Here is a 16,128-nt window from a genome sequence, read left to right on the forward strand (position 1 = left end):
TGATTTTTAACACTCACCAGGGAAAGCAAAGCCCGATTATAGACTGGGAAGTTTTGTTCACTCTCAAAGGAGGCCTCTTCCTTGTTTAGAAAGGCAGCCTTTCCCCCAATAAATCCCCAAAAGACTGCGTTGCCTGGACCTTCCCGCAGCATATGATGGATGAACATAATGGTCAGTAACACAACGACCAGTTTTGCAAGAGGTAGAGTAACGGCCTTCGTACAAATGCTTCTAAAAATCTTCAATAAAAACCGAGGGCACGATGTTAAATGGTCATTCAGTGAATGTGCTTTCTCCAGAGAACCAAGCAAATATTGTCCAGTTTGCTGGGTTTTATTGTGATGCTGCCTGACAGCCTTTCTAGGAGCTGAGAGATGAGACGTTTTACCAACTTCACTTTCCCCTCTCAGGGCATTATCATCAGCTCCATGCTTTGTAGGGGACACTGGGAAAATCCTCTTCTGAAAGGCTGTACCTACTGAACTTTCTAAGTGCTTCTGACTTCACAGGGGATGTCCGTTGGTTGGAACACTTACTTGATCTTTGATTTGCTGTCTCCATTTTATTTCACTCTGCAGCCTGCCATGCCTCTTGCCACACGTGTGTGGGGCCCCAGCCTTCTCACTGTACCCAGTGTAAGAAGCCAGAGGCAGGACTACTGGTGGAACAGCACTCAGGGGAAAATGTCCCCTATGGCAAGTGTGTGTCCCAGTGTGGAACCCACTTTTACTTGGAGAGCACTGGACTGTGTGAAGGTAAGGTTGGTTGGCAGACATGCAGGGTGTATGTTCTTACCTTGTAAAGTTCCTATGAAGTGGAACTACAGCCAGATAGACCTAGGGAGACCTTTGACTTCCTGTGAACAGGCTTCTAGATTTATTTTTTTTATTATTTATGGCAAATCAGGAAGCCAGCACACAAAAGAGTGACCTCACTGATCTCCTTTGTCCTGTGAGTCATAGATGATCTTCAAGAGCCTGAAGTCCTGGTTTTAGAAGATCTAGCCAGAAATTCTTCCAGAGACCTGCGTAGGTAGCTAAGGAAGACTCTACTCTTTTTTAATTAATTAATTAACTAATTAATTAATTAATATTTCTAATTGGTGCTCGGATAGGAATTGTTCCCTTCAGGGCAAAATCTGCATGGTAGTCAAGACTTTGAAGTAATTCATGTTATCACTATGTCATATTATCCATAGAGGGTTGATGGCATGCTAAGTGGTTCACCTCAGCAGCCAGGCCACCAATGAGAGTCTGAACATGAATTTGGGGTCTTTTCCCATCCTGAAAGAAGCTGCTGTGTTTATATAGAAATCAGATTAGCCTGCTGAAAATGATAATGTATTAACAGTGAATCTTGTCCTTAGTCTTATGAAGGATGGTTATGTGTTAGGAAAACTAGAAAAATAACTCCTTTCTCACTAAAATGCCAGTGCTTTCATCATTTTGCTGTAATACTCTGAGTCTTTTGTTCTTTTCGTGGCTTTAAGGGTTTCTTTGTGTGATAGAACTGTAAGCATGTTGCAGGTTTGACCTTGTTCCTATTAACTGACAATGGTTTCAACTTCAGATTTGAATGTCGACTTGATGAAAATTGTAGGATGCAAGTTGGGGGTCAACATTTGTGACACGGTACAGCACAGTTAGATACCCAGAGCCGTGTCTGCTCTGAGCACTGCATGCAGAGCTTTAGAATTGTGATTGTCTTCGACACAGGCAACGTGCCAGGATGGTAGAAGCTTGAGAATATAAAGTTCCTGGAAATTTTGAAGCCCTTTTGCTTAACTGGTATAAATAGTGGTCCATATACTCAGATGTTCATGTACATTATAGGGGTGAGCCCTTGCTTCAAGGAAGGTACAGATTTTAGGGGTTTACATGGGTGCAGAGACTTCAGTGTTCTTCAGAGGTCTTGACTTCTACCCAAATGTATATGAATATGTATAATACATATTCATGCATTGCCCAGTCTTTGTGGTCTCCAATCCATTACTCTGTTCCACGACCATTTCTGATACTCTGAGTTCTGATACCATACCAGGGCACTTGCAACACAGCTGTCCCCCTGTGGCTTGGCTCCTTCTGGATACTATGATGGAGAATGATGCAGCTACTTTCTTAGGGACCTAATGACTTTAGGGTTTGGGTGGAGGGACACTCTCTACTCTTGTTAAACTTCTACTTGAACCTGTTCAGTGGTTTGGGGTTTACTAGATAAACTCCTGCTGAGTGACACTACTCCCGAGGACACCTGAACCAACACCTACTCTCCTGAGATGAGGAACTGATGGCAAAGTAAATATACCAAGGTTCAAGCTGTTGATCCAGTGCATCTTACTTGGATTACATGTAGGAGTCTGGGTGAGAGGTTAGGAATTACTCAATGGCAGCTGCATCACCAAAAGCAGCCCTGCCCCTACCCCAGCATAAATGATGACTGGAACCCTAGAGTTCATTGCACTCCTTGTGGACAACTTGACAGGCTAGGGAGACTCTGTCTTTTCTAGGCAGCTAACTAGTCTGCTCTGACCCTGCAGCTCAGAGTTCCTACCTCTCTTCCAGGCATCTCAAATGATCTGAGAGTATCTCTCAGAAGTTCTTACTGCTTCTAGCATCCTGGACAGGGAAGGGCCTTTTTCAGTTTCAGGGACTTCCTGAAGCTTCTGAGTGTTTACTTCCTGAGGCTTAACTGGGCTTCCCTTTTTCCTTTAGAACAACCTGAGTTTTAATGGGATTCCCTGCAGGATGGAATGTCTCACCTCCCTTTACAACATCCTGTGTCTTACTTTGCTTCCCTCTAAGAAGGAACATGTCAACTCAAAGAAAATTGCTACACAAAAGCTTCCTCAAGGTCCCTGCTTTTTCAGCAAACTTCTGGGACCCTAAGAAACATTAAGTACAATGCATACCCCTGCTTGGTGGGAAAGTACAGAGGGAAAACAGAAGGAAACAGTAGAGAAAACATGTATTCCTTCTTTCTTCTTCCTCTTGCTCATTCTTCTTTCTCTTACAGTCTTCTCCTTCTCTTCTCCTCTCCAACCTATGGATGTGTTCTATGATGTGTAAGGATCTGAGAAACTGTTCTCTGTGGTTCCAGACATGTAGCTGGGGACCTTGCACCCTGAGGACTGAGTGGAAACTACAAAAGGAACAGACCTCAGTGAACATTGGTCTTCCCAAATGCAGGAACTGTGTGAGGTTCTTAGCTTTCCTGAAGGTTGTACAAATGCTGGAGAAGCCCCAGTTCTCCCTCACAAAGATGCTGATTTTCTTCTCATGGGACCTCTGATCCCAGGAGAAACTGGAACAGAAAAAAAAATCATCTTTCTAGTCTGTGCACAACTATCACTTGTCTCATAATTTCTGTCCTTATTATTGAAAATAAAAGAATTTAGAATGAGTTCAAAAGAATGAAGCAAAGCAATCAACATTTTTGAGAGTTAAAACTTTAAGCAAACCAAAAATTTATTTTAAGTGATGTTATTTGGCTGTGAAAATAATAATCACACCATGAGAAATTACTTATTTTGATCACTTCATCCTAACACTAGCCTTTGGGGACAGGTGGGACAGCTGTGTGATAGAAGAAGACACCAAAGCTCACAGAAACTCAGGCTGGGACTTACCCCAGATTACAGAGGCAGCATGGGGTGTGGGTTGGTGGAGCCTAAGTCTGGGGACTCCAGTGTCTTTACTTGTAACCACCAGGCCACTCATTAGGTCTCTAAGAGCTACATCTCTCATTAGATGTGTGCAACTACTGGGCCCCTTTATGCACAGAGCCAGAGAAGCACAACACATCAAGGTGATGTTTCTTCAGTATGAGAAGGCATTCCTGGAATGCCCAGAGCCCCTGCTATATGGGCATCTTTTAGAAAAGATTAGACTCTGATCCCTCTGGGATGCCTTAATTGTGGTCAGATATAAAAAGACTGCCATGACCTCTCGAGTCCCTGGCACCCCATGATTGTATGCTCGTTAACATAATATTATTAGGTATCCCACACACGTTGTCTGCTCACATTATGAGCAAATCCCTGTGCAATCTCTACCAGGTAGGCTGCTGTACTCAATTTGCACGTGATGAGAATGTGGCAGAAAGAGGTTAATTGAGTTGCCCAGCATTCCGCTGGGAAGCTGAGAGAGGCTCCCGTTGTTTCCAGCGTTACCTGAGTACCAAGTGAGCTGATTGATGTGTTTCCCATCATTCATTCTGCATCTTCTAAAACCTCTTTCTGCCCACAATCTGTTCCATTTTCATCACTGCTGAAGTGGTGTTTATAAAAGCAGGCGTGGGCACCCCATGAGATTGGATGGATCTCTTCTTCCCACAGCTTCCCAGGTAGAGAGCACGCTCCATCACAAGTGCTTGTCTCTAAAGGAGAGAGAAACAACTGGTTTCTGAAACTCTCTCTTCTTCCTTTCTTGGAGACTGCAGCATGGAGTGATTGGAGAATGAAAGAGAGAAACGGAGGCATTACGCAAAGAAGGGAGTGACACAAGGGCTTCTGATGTGTCGGGACTCAATACAAAAGTTAATACAAAACTTTAAATTATATGATGAATCAGGAAGAGGTTACCTTCTGCAAGATGAAGCAACTGAGCTCAAGATCCTTGACTAAAATCCTAGTTTTGTTTTAGACTAGAAGACTCCGTGTGTGTGTGTGTGTGTGTGTGTGTGTGTGTAATCAACCAACAGTGAGCAAAGAAAACACTGCCTTTCAGAAGCACTCTTTCCTTATTCGTTCCTTACACAGCTCTTGACTGAATGCCTCTTTTGGGTGTCGGACAGTTCTAGACACCAGAGATGTCCTTGCAAATAAGTCAAATCAAACACTGTGATTGGCAAAATGTGTTCTTGTGGGAGAAACATTGACTGACTGACTGACTGACTGACTGACGACAATAGCATTAAATTCTGTCATACATTTTTGGGTGGTGATCCGTGCTATGAATTTCATGGCAAAGCAATTATTGAGAAATGGGCTGAGGTGGTTCAACAGCAGAATGCTTCTGAGGAGGTGGAGCTAACTACCTCCATGTGTTTCTCCTGGGTTTTGAGCTTCTGCTCAACAGAGAGATGGACCTTTCTGAAGAGAGAACTTTAAATTTGGCTTCTTTGCCCTGCAGTCTCGGTGCTTCCAAGTTTGGGTCAGAAGGCCAGTGAAAAGGCTGTTACCAAATATGAATGATGTTTTAGAAGAATTTGTAGTGGTCATCCAAATTTGAATTAATATTGCCATTAAATATCTCCATTTAGGATTAGTGAAAAGAAGGATCCAGAGTTATCTCACCCATTCAACTGAGTGTTCGCCAGCATGACCAGACTGACATTTCTTAAGAAAGAAAGAAAATGGGGAATAGAAAAGAAACACCCATGTTCACGCTCCCCAGTAAAACTAAACAAAGTGCATATTTAATGGAACCTCCAAACAGCATCACCAAAGCATCTCTCTCTTTGGCACCTTTCTCGCTGTTTTCCCAGGCCTCTATTAGTTCATCTGAGCAGATGTGGGGGTCTTGGGAGGAACCAGATAACATTTAAGCAGTCATGGGTTCCAAGAGAAGATGTAGTTCTCAGGAATAAGTCTTTTCTTCCATCTGTGAATCTCTGGTTCTTTGCACTTCAGTACAGCTGTATAGTGTAGGCCAGGTCATCCAACTAATGACACAGCTCAGCCACCATTCGACAGCTTTGCCCATGGTGAGGACTGGCAGTGAGCATGGCCCAGGTGATGAGATCAGCCATGTAATTGCCCCCATTCTCTAGGAGATTAACAAAGCATTCTTCCAATTCCCACATGGTTCAGTAGAAGGATTAAGGTTGGCACTATTTTGAAGAAATTAGTGATTTTATTTTTACAAATGAACTTTGTTTCTAGGTTATCTAACTTGCCTCAGATTAGACACTTTTTTTAGGCACCTTAAGTTCTGAGTGTCCCTCCCTGTCCCTGCACTGGGTGACTGGGCTCTATACCCATGTTGGTGATAGGATTTTCAGCCTCGGCAGCTTTGAAAACTTTCTTCTCCAGTCTCTAACTTAGCTCAGCTATTCCAGCTAAGTCCTACCTACTACATGCTAAAAAACTACACTTATCAGATTTTAGTCTAGTCTTATTTTTTGAAGATGAATTCACTAGTTATTCTGGTTTATTAATTAGCTTGTTTAAGGTGAACAGGAAGAAATGCAGTATTTCATGTGTATTTTGATCTGTTTTGTCGCTGCTAAGAGTCACCAAGGGCCTCTAGGCAGAGTTTTAATTAAAGAAATATATGGGCAGGAATCTGCCTGCACCACTCACGAACCTGTGCCTGTTTATGAAGTTGGAATTCCTTTACAGTAATTGAATAAAACATATGGAATTTATATTAAACAATTATCTTTAATGTGGTCCCCAAGGTGCTGACAGAGCTACACAAACATGCGCCTTCTGGTAACATTCAGTTCCATTTACTTTCCCCTTCTCCCTTTTAGAGCCGGGGCACATCAGGATGAAAAGGATGTAGACCAGGCCTTAAGGCAAGCCTGCTCAATCAGGAGAGACAATGTCTGAGCAAGTCATTAAAAGCACATGGTGTGTGCTGGGGTACAAGAAGACACAGGGTGAACAAATGGCATGAAAAAGGCTGGCTCTTTAGAAGAGACTACAGCGAGGACAGGTAGAAGACAAACTTTGAAGGATTAGTGGGTATTCATCAGGAGAAGGTGGGAAAGGGCATTGAAGGGCAAGCAAACTGTGAACCCCAAACCTGGCATGTCTTGAGTAAGTCCTGTATTTCTACCATGAAAGACCAAAGAGGGGAGCCGGGAGGGTGATTCTGTGAGGAGAGAGGTAGCGAGGACCTCACTGCACAGTGTTCTACATTATCAAAGAGGCTGCAGTTAACACTACTGTGGTTGGCCAGCTGTTAAAAGACCCAAGATATGGGAGATAATTTGCTCACTTTTCACTTTGTAAGTATTTTTCTTCCCCTTTTCTGGAAGATAACTAGGGGGATGAAGATGGGCTGGTTCTTAGACTGGGCCACTAGTCCTTGTCACACATGATCTGCAAGGTCCTCACAAAGGGGCCCTGGGAATGGAAGTTCGGGTGGATTTCACAGAGATGTAGCAAGTGAAGGCTGTAGAAAGAGAACTCTTGCGCATTCCGTGTTTATATGTGAATGCTGGAATGTGTGGGCAGTTGTGAGAGGGATAATGCATAGCAGACGTTCAGCAGAGGAATCACATGGCATGAGAATGGTGGCTGGCAACCACAGCACACAGTTCCCAGCGCCTGCCATCTGCCATAATTGACGTTAAAAATAACTAAGGTGGATAGGCAAACAGTGCATTTTTCTCTTATAAAGGAACAGAGGTGTGTGTGTGTGTGTGTAATAGGCAGAGGGGAAGAGTACAATGGGGTCTGTTGGTGGAGGAGGAGTTTGGTAAGAGGGGAAGGGTAGTGGGAGAGGCTACTGGGAGAGATGTATGAGCAAAATATATTAACTATATGTTTTAGTGAAACCCATTATTTTAACTGCCAGTTATATTTCTTTAAAAGAAAAAAAGAGTATGTTAAGGCTAAGAAAAATCATTTGCAGAGGAAGGATATGAACTCCCCATGAAAGGCCATGTGAAGATCTCCCGGAGGCAGTGGATTTATTGGAGTACACAAAGGCCAGTGCTGTCCTCATAAATTCTGGACTCAGCAGCCCAGAGGTGAGGAAAGCTGCACTTATGTCTACCAGAGCAAGAGGAGGGAGAGCAGAGGGTGGAACGTGGGGCAAGAGTCGATGTTTATGCAGAAAACCAAGGAAGGCTAAAGAAATGATCAGAGAAAATGACAAACTGAATGTCATACCAATGTCTTCATCTGTCTGTCCGTCCTTCACACTCCTGCTGCCCACTCACTAAATCTGTAGGGTGTCACTAATGGGACATAGGACATGCCAAGAGCAGGCTGCTCAGACGGATGCACAGGAAGCAGAGATGACAATGGCTTAGGACCTTCACCCTTGAAGAGATTCCAGTCTGGCTGGGGAGGGGTGGCAAAGGAATGGGGAGGATTAATCGTTAAACAGAGGTGGGGTGAAGAAGGGAACTGAGCTTGAACTAAACACCTTCACATTTCCATCCTGCTTTGGTGTTCCTATGGCTTATCCTGGAAGATTATTGACACCTCCATCATATTTTGCAAGAAGTCTACCTCAAAATTTGCTTTTGGCATAGTCATCCAGAAACTGTTACATGATGTGAGATATGGGATGCAGAACCACTTTTTTTGAATAATTAGAAAGTATTCATCCATTATATGGAGAAAGAGAGTCTAAATTGGATGTCTCCATTGGGTTCCTACTCTTGGAGCATGGGGAATTCCACTGAAGAGGGGGTGCAAATTTGTATGGGTCAGAGGAGAAGGAGGATACCAGGGGAACACAGCTCACTGATTCAACTAACTAGGGCACAAATGCGCTTACAGAGATGGAAGTGGCAGGCAGTGGACCTCCATGGGTCTGTACCAGGTCCTCTGCATATTTGTTATGACTATTAGCTTGGTGGTTTTGTGGGACTCCTAACTGTGGGGGCAGATGGGTCTCTCATTCTTTTGCCTGCTCCTGGGACTCTTTCTCTCCTATTGGGTCCAGCTTCTGTGTCATGACTTTTGCCTTGTCTTATTGCATTTTGTTTTGACATTTTTGCTTTTTGTCTCTTGGAAGCCTGCTCTTTTCTGATGGGAGGTGGCGGGGAGAGGATCCAGTGGAAAGGGGAGGTGGGTCACGGGGTTGGGGGACTGGGAGGAATGGAGGAAGACGGAAACTGTGGTCGGGATGTATTGCATGAGACAGAAATCTGTTTTCAACTTTAAAATGTCAGATAAATTAATTAAAAACTAAAATGAAGAAAGGGGAAACAAAGAAAAGAACAGCCTAAAACAAAATCAGAAAGCAGGATGGGTGACTACTCTCAGTGGCTCTGATGTAGCTGCCACTGTCAGGCTGGCTGGACTTTATAGTCAGCTAAAGACTCCTTTAGCGCTAGCTCTTTCGGCGCTTATGCGGTTTAGTTAGACCTTTTCAGATATATACTTAGCCATCAACTGGAAAGTAGATCTCTAAAAATGTTGTATTAGTGAAGGAATTATTCATAGAGCTTTCAAATGCCTTCCAGATAGGCCCAGTGATGGAGTAAGTCTTCCTTGAAGGAGCTGGGGTTTTGGACGGAATTCCTGCTAGGAAATAGCTGCAGCAGAATGATCACTCCTAATAAAAGTCACTGGAGTAATGTAGACATTTTCCCAAACCAGCACAAAATTGAAGTTTCATGAGATCATTTTTTAGAGATCTAAATGCTTTTACTAATAAAAAGAGTATTGTAGCGACAGATTCAGGGAGTCTGTATGCAACACTGTCCTTTTTCCTGCGACTTGCTCCTGGTCAGTGGCTGTCTTTCTCAAATCTACTGGGAAGCAAAGGCCTTCATCTTGAACTTCTGGGCCTACTAACCTTCCACCTTGCTCATCTTCTTGGCTTTCCTGTTTTGTATAAAATAATAACCTCCATTCACAGTAAGCCAGGCTGCCACACTGACTTTGTGGCCAAATAGAATCAAATAACTCAGGTTTATGCTCATAGTGCGTTAACTTACCTTGTCCCAGGTTTCAATTCTACAGTGATACATTCCAGTTCCTATTTATTAAGGCTGTGTAACAGGAAGACCTGGGGATTGTAATAGTCTAAAAAATGTAATGTAAGCGTATCAGTGCTCTCATAGGTATATTTATTTAGGCCTATAGAAAACACTGTGCTGTTTCAGATTGCTTTCCCCAGTCATTCTGGGGAAACAAAGCTTTCAGTTGACAGTATAATTTAGCCCAGGTTTTAAAAATATTGCCACCTGATGTTCCGTTGTGCTTTGTTTCCTTTTGTGCTTGGAGACCTAATTTGTGTGTGTGTGTGCGTGTGTGTGTGTGTACAGATATGCATACACCATATGCACATGTTGGGAGTGTACACATGTGTGTAAGTTCTCCCAGAGACCAGAGGAGGATATTGGACATCCTGTTCTATCACTTTCTGCCTTATTTCTTGAGGTATGACCTCTTACTGAACCTTGAGCTAGGCTGGTGACCAGCGAGCCCAGCCCAGTGTTCCCTCTGTCTCTGATCCCTAAAGCACTGGGATTGCGTGGAGGGAACATAGGGAACATGGCCATCCTTTTACCTGATTGCTGTGGATTTGAACTCAGGTTCTCAAGTTTACATACCAAGTGTGTTTACCTGTTGAGCCATCTCCAGATTCTTTAGTTTACTAACCTCCTTCTCCTTTTAAGGATTCTTAAACTACTTTGGAATGAAGTTCTCTTGTCTATTATATTATATTAAAGCCATTGACAAAGCAGTGGGGAAAATGTATTTATCAAGCCAGGACTCAGCCCAGTGAGCCTGGGTATTGACTTTCGTTTGCTTGGTAGCAGAGGCATGGAACCTTTGACACAGCAATCTAACTTTCAGGTGCTGGATGCTAGGATTGAGATCAACACCCAGACATCAGCCAATGAGAGAGCATTTTCATACTTTCAATAGTCCATCCTGAAGGACTTGACTATCTTCACTGAATAGCAGCTTCTCATACAGCAAAGATTATTTGCTATGTTATATTCAGGGCTGATAGAAGCAGACATCTTGATGGTGTAAAATTACTGTTGGTTCTGCCAAGTCTGCAGAACCTGTAAACCTTCTGGATGTTTGATAGACTCAAGAGAGACAGAGATGAAGCATTTTCTGCAGTCTGGGGGTGGGTCTTACCCATTTGACAGAAACTGGGGTCATCTGGATGGGCAGGATCCTGATCTGGGCCCTCCTTAGCACAAATGTGATTTAATGGAAGAACTGTAGAGAAGGTGTTAGAGGTTTGGGTTCTGGTGAGTTGGCGTATGAAATGCATACTCACAAGCTAATTGCTCACTATCTTCAGGATTATAACCTTGGGAGGAGTTGTTTTTGCAGAATAAGCATTTTACAACTGCCAAAGAATCAGACAGAAATAGAGAAAATAAAAACACATAATTAAGGCTCCCAGCAGCCGTGGGAGCCTCACTTTGCAGCCTGGGGTTGGTTCTACCTGCATGCCTTTACTCAGGTGTGGCTGGGATCACGGCTTAGCAGTGCAGAAGCTAATTGCAGTGTGAGTCAGTACGAAGTATTGGGTTCATTAAGGGAGGAACAGTGTGTGCATAGATTTAGGTATGGGTGTAGCGAGGGACGGGGCAAACAGGGACAGGAGTGTGGGGAACAGGAGGCATCCAAGTTTTAAAACTAGTCCTACATATGATTATGTCGCTTTTGAAGTTATTTCTCTCAAAGGGTGTGATTTTACATCCAGGTTTAAAGACGAAGCAATGTTTTAAACTTTAGTGAAAATAAATATGAGCTGTTTTAATCTTGTAATTTAAATTCCAATATAGTTTACTGGAAATATTTTTCAAGCTTAGGGATGGAGAAGGAAGGAGGGAAGCAAGGAAGGAAGGGAGGGAGGGAGGGAGGGAGCTAGGAAGAGAGGAAGGAAGGGAAGAAGGAAGAAAGGGAAGGAGGAAGAAAGGAAGGAAGGGACAGAAGTAGGAAAAAAGGAAGGAAGGGAGGGAGGAAGGAAGGAAGGAAGGAAGGAAGAGGGAGAGAGAGAGGGAGGAAGAAAGGAAGGAACAGAAGTAGGAAAAAAGGAAGGGAGGGAGGGAGGAAGGAAGGAAGGAAGGAAGAGGGAGAGAGAGGGAGGAAGAAAGGAAGAGAAGGAGGGATGGAGGAAAAAAGGGAGGGTTGGAGGAAGGAAGGAAGGAAGGAAGGAAGGAAGGAAGGAAGGAAGGAAGGAAGGAGAGGTTAAACTGGAAGGTCTCACAGGTACAGCCTTTACCACTGGTTTATCTGCTGTTCCCACTTTTGACTGAGATATTTCTCCAAACAGGGATTATTGTCTCTATGCAGACAACTTCCTCAGTGAATTTTTCCCTTTTCTTTTTCCTTTTTGTTTAAAAGACAGTTTTAAAAAGAGAACACTTAGGGGTTCATCCTTGAGAGTCTCTATCGGTGCATGTGGCCCTGTGAAATGCCCGCTCTGGGTCATCATGTCTCTTGATGCTGTCGTTGTTCAGGTCTTATTTAGGCAGCCATGCTGTGGAGGAATCTCCTGTGTAGCTTCCCAGCTATTTCTAGGAACTCTACACTCAGCAGGTTTCCTGGTCCTCTGGCTCCTGAAGTCTGCCTGCCTCTTTTCTACAATATTTACTGAGCCTTCAGTACAAGAGTCATGTTCTAGATGTATCTATTGGGGCTGGACACCCCACGAACAGTTTTTCTCTGCAATTTTGACCAGTTGTGGTTTTCTGAAATGGTCTCCATCTGTTGCAAAGAGAAACTTCTTTGATGAGGGTTGAGAGCTACACTTATCTGGGAGTATAAGGATAAATATTTAGGATGCAGTTAAGAATTATGTTTACGTAGTGAACTGGCAGTGGAGGTAGGTTCTCCTCAAACATTTATAACCTCACTAAGCCTGTGGTAGGTTTCCAGGATGAGGCAGGATTTCCCACCTGCTGAGTGAGCCTTCAGTTCCATCAGACAGCTGCTGGTTACCACAGAGATGAGAGTGACATTATTACACTCTGAGGGATAACTTGTCATGCTGGTCATTGTTGTTGCTCATAGTCTGAGTAGGACTACAGTTTGCTTCCCTCCCATTGCAGCTTGTGGAGCTCCATCTAAAATCACAAAAGCTATTCCCTGGGGAGAAGGATATCAGTGACCCTTAAATGTCTGGTGGATGCCAGCTGAGGATTATTATTATTATTATTATTATTTCCTTTTGTTTTTATCACACATCTGGAAACGTGTAACACTGCTTCTGTTAATTACAGCTGAGGTTCATAAGGACCATACCGTGTATCTAGAGATTTTGCATGTATCTTGTCCCATTGCAGCACTGAATTCCTGCTTTACAGACAAGAAAGCAAAAGCCTCAAGGTGTTTCTGATTTAGGCAAGGTCACCAAGTTGCTGAGCAGTGCTTTCATGTCCTTTGCTAGACTTTACCCCCATCCCACACATGCATGTCCGGTTCCTTGCCTGTGTTACGACTGATTTTGTATTGTTCCAAATGTTGGCAAACTCTTTCTCTTCTGTGTACACTCGGGCTCCATCTTAGAATGGACATCATGTGAGCAAAAGCTCCCCTGACCCCTCCCCCCCCCCAATCCCTTCTCTTTGAGCAGTCTGAGGAGCAGGCTGGTTTCCAGAGTGACAGCTATCCCAAGGATAGGAAAACTGTTTGTGGTTTTTGGTTCTCTTGACCTCCTTCAGCTTGGGGAAGGAAATGTATGACTGTAATGGTTGTCTGTCTGGGGGCATTTGTGTTTGACCTCATAGGATAGTGCCTTTAGGGAAAAGCATGTACAATGTGTCCTGGTTTTAGGGAAGCCAAGTGAATGGACAGAGCGTACTTCAATGGGGATGTAAGAGGAAGATGGCTACTGTTCTCATGTGCCACTGTCCTCATAAGTTCCTCTGCTGTCCTTCCCAGCTTGCCACCCATCCTGCCTCACGTGTGAAGGAAAGAGCCCTCACAACTGCACGGGCTGTGAGTCCACCCACGTGCTACTGGCTGGGCGCTGCATCTCCCGGTGTCCCGAGACCCACTTTAACCTGGAAGGTACTTGTACAGGTGAGTGTGTGACCTGCTGGGGCAGAGTTCCTGTTCTTACCTTTGCTCTTCCTGATGTGACAAGACATGTTGATTAAAGGCGCCATCCTGTTAGTGATGGGACTGGGATCGAAATCCTATTCTCACACTCAACAGTTTAAAGGTGGAAGAAAACACGGAGAATGATTCTCCCAATGAGGAAGCAGAGTTAGTGTGAAATTTTTACATCGCTGTGCGTTGCAGACTATAATAGTTCAATAAACTTACTCTTGCTAGCTTTCTCTTATCTGGGAGACAATCATGTCAATAGCTATCTTCTCTCATAGGGTAAATAACACGTTTACATTGTATAAGATCTGGAATTTAGTTCAACATAACTCTCTGCTCCTATAGCCCTATTGAAAGTTAAGGTGGATTTTTTTTTGTAGTTACCTCAGGAGTCTGTGCTCAATGTACCAGATCTAAAAGTTCAGAATATGAAAGAAAAATTGAGAGTGGAGATTCCACAACTCAAAAGCAGTCACTCTGTTAGCATGGCGAAATGCTTCTTTGGGGTATCTTTTATCTCTGCTGTCCTGTAACAGAGAACAAATCAGTGTTGTGCCTTTTTATATTGTCTCCAAATACTGTCCTTTGTAAATGCCCGTGTTATGAGGAATCACAGTGAGCACTTTTCATGCCCTTCTGCTCTGCACATTAAGCTGTTTATGTATGTGTGTGCATATATATATATATATATATTTACATACACACCATATATATATATATATATATATATATATATATATATATATATATATATGATTTGGGGAGATCAAGAATCCTCCCCTGCCCCTGTTTTCTGAAGCTAATTCACATGCCTCATTGAACTTCCTCACAATATTGCAGTATCATTTAGTTAGCCTTCGTCCAAGCCAGTTGCCTCTCTTTGAGAATAATCCAGCCCTAAAGAGAACCTACAAGGCTCATGGGAGTCTCACTGCCTTCTCTGTTATCTAAAGCAGGAGAGCTCAGTTTGAGGGGTGAGGTCTCAGAAACAGAATGACTTGCTGGTGGTGACTTGGGGACCAGCTTTAGTAGTGTGCCGGGAGAGGCAGACACAAGATACAATTGGTGACAGTTCCCATCCTTTCTTCCTTTGGCACCAGCAGGAAAACAAACCAAACCAACCAACCAAACAAACAAACAAAAAACAAAGAGAGAAATAACGTCTTTGGTTCCTTCTTTGACGTGTCTTCCCAATTTAAGAGCACCTCTCCATTCCATCACAGACATTTCTGAAATTACAAGTTCAGATTAGTAAAGCACTTCATTGGTATTGGCGAAATAGTAAAACATAAGCACCTTATGGTGGTGCTGTTCATTATATCTGCAGGGTGGAAAAGACAAATACATTCTCTCAGAAGTCTATTTTTGTTTCCAAAAATAGACATTTGAGGCTAGTTGATAGGGGAAAAACAAACTTGTAACGGAATCATAGCCCGTGTATTTCAGGAGTTATAAAATGTGTAGTAAACTTAGAAATATTTTAAATTATCCCATCTTACTGAATGAGTGTTTTGTCTGTGCTCCAAGTGTGTGCCTAGTGCCCAGAAGAGGTATGGCATCCCCTGAGACTGGAGTTACAGACTGTAATGAGCTACCATGTGGGTGCTGGGGATCAAACTCTGGACCTCTGGAAGAGAAGCCAGTGCTCTTAACCACTGAGCCATCTCTCCATCCCCATTATTTTTTTTAAATGAGCATGTATTAGATTCTTTTGGCCTGAACTACAAAGAGGAAATATAGAGTTAATTAAATATAGATGACTGATATAGATGTTATTTTCATCCTGGGAATTTCTTCTTTTCCACAAATACCTTTTAATCTCAGGCCACCGGGGGCTTTACTTTAAAATGCCCGCCCATCAACTCTGCGGGGCTAACTGCTTGCTTTGTCCTCTGCCATGCCTTTGAAGAAGTCCTCTAGCTTGGGAAGCCTTAATCCAGGCCCCTGTGTCTTCTGTGTGTAAACTATTTAAAGGAGAGACTACATAGCTCCCCATCTTCCCTGTCAGTAGATAGATAGCCCCGCCAGAAGCAGAGCACATGGGTTACTGCAGACATTCCAGCAAGCAGGCAGAGCTGGGTGCTAGAATTATCCTTGGAATGCTAGCTAGCATCTTCTGGCTGGTTCTCAAATGGAGTCTCAGGAATGCAGACTGATCTAGTGCCTCTAATCAGCAGTTTGTTTTCTTGCCCTACACCCTTTTTTAAAAAATATCTTACCTCCCTCTGGCCTTTTGCCAGAAGGGAGGGAGTGGCACTTGGCTTGATTTGGAGTCCGCATCTCTGCTCTCTGCCAGTCCTGTTCTAAGAGGGAGTAGATTGGTGTCAGCAAGCTCTCTATAACACCTGTCCTCCCCACCCTGCACCTCCCAATTCCCTCATTCCCCACCACCACCACCATTCCTCTCCTGACAC

At 43.5% G+C, this 16,128-nt stretch overlaps 1 protein-coding gene across 2 annotated transcripts in view; it reads left to right on the top strand.

Moving 5' to 3' along the window:
• The window catches only part of Fras1 (Fraser extracellular matrix complex subunit 1), a 419,154-nt gene that overhangs the window by 234,699 nt on the left and 168,327 nt on the right, over positions 1–16,128 (top strand). For both annotated transcript variants that reach the window (XM_021162463.3, XM_029477538.2), the window contains exons 18-19: positions 579–755; positions 13,547–13,687. In XM_021162463.3, the coding sequence (XP_021018122.1) occupies positions 579–755; positions 13,547–13,687 (318 nt within the window). The remainder of the gene's footprint in view (positions 1–578; positions 756–13,546; positions 13,688–16,128) is intronic.

This window comes from Mus caroli, unplaced genomic scaffold (genome assembly GCF_978045245.1).
Source record: "Mus caroli unplaced genomic scaffold, Mus_caroli_1 scaffold_4, whole genome shotgun sequence".
Taxonomy (NCBI): Eukaryota; Metazoa; Chordata; class Mammalia; order Rodentia; family Muridae; genus Mus; species Mus caroli.